Source organism: Myotis lucifugus, unplaced genomic scaffold, assembly GCF_000147115.1.
Source record: "Myotis lucifugus unplaced genomic scaffold, Myoluc2.0 scaffold_547, whole genome shotgun sequence".
Taxonomy (NCBI): Eukaryota; Metazoa; Chordata; class Mammalia; order Chiroptera; family Vespertilionidae; genus Myotis; species Myotis lucifugus.
The window spans coordinates 370,373-371,248 of NW_005871595.1; the positions used below are offsets into that span (position 1 = coordinate 370,373).

An 876-nucleotide genomic window follows, 5' to 3' on the forward strand; every position below is an offset into this window, starting at 1 on the left:
AATTCAGGTCACACTCCAGCCTCAGCCAGTGGCAGGGCCCCCAGCTGGCCCGCAGGCCGAGCCCGCCACTTACTTGTCTCCTGGATCTGGCAGTCCAAGGTCTGGGCCTCCCTTTGGTCACCACCCCCTGCCAGGGTGGTGTGGCCACTGAGGACACTGGCTGAAGTGGGGGCGCCAGCTTCGGGCGCAGCCTCAGGGACAGCCAGCTCCTCCCCAGCAGGGGGGCCCGGGCTCGGAGGGGCCTCGCTGCCGCCGCCCTCAGTCTACAATGAAACAGTGGGACAGTGCAGGGTCAGTCCGAGAGGGAGTGGGATGGAGTGATGACGGGGTCACACACAGCCCCCACCCCCCGCTGCCCCCGACCCCCTCTGACTAAGGTGCAGTCATCGGGGAGACGTGAGGCCAAGCCCCCATAACCGTATCAGCGGTTAGGAGAACACTGTTGACACATAATTTCCTTTTCACTAATTAGGGGCTTGAGTAGGATGATAGGGTTAGGTCTAGGGTACCTCTAGATAGGATGTTTATGAAAGCGGTCGTAAAGGGAACTGGTGTGACTACATATATGCCAGTCTGTAGACGATCAGATATCATCGAGCAGGAGAAGACCATCGCTGTGAGAGCCGTGCAACGATCACGATACTACTCCTAGACTATGTCGATCATTGTAGATCGCACCAAAGTAGTACCACTGATGAAGAACCTGGTTCTTCGAGATCGGAGGGGACCCAGCGCAAAGAAATCAAGCAATGTACGAACTGAAGATGATGCATGACGAATTGACTATCAGAGGATCGATTACTAGTATATTTAGAATAGCAAGCTACGTCTCGAGTACGTAACGTGGAATGGGACGGGCGGACCCATTACTGGGAA

General features: G+C 55.9%; 1 protein-coding gene across 1 annotated transcript in view; it reads right to left on the reverse strand.

The window, feature by feature from the left end:
* Positions 1-8: 8 nt before the first annotated feature.
* MAP4 (microtubule associated protein 4) overlaps positions 9-876 on the reverse strand; it is a 63,857-nt gene continuing 62,989 nt past the window's right edge. The window contains exon 17 of the mRNA XM_023745467.1: positions 9-263. Coding sequence (XP_023601235.1) covers positions 9-263 — 255 coding nt within the window. The remainder of the gene's footprint in view (positions 264-876) is intronic.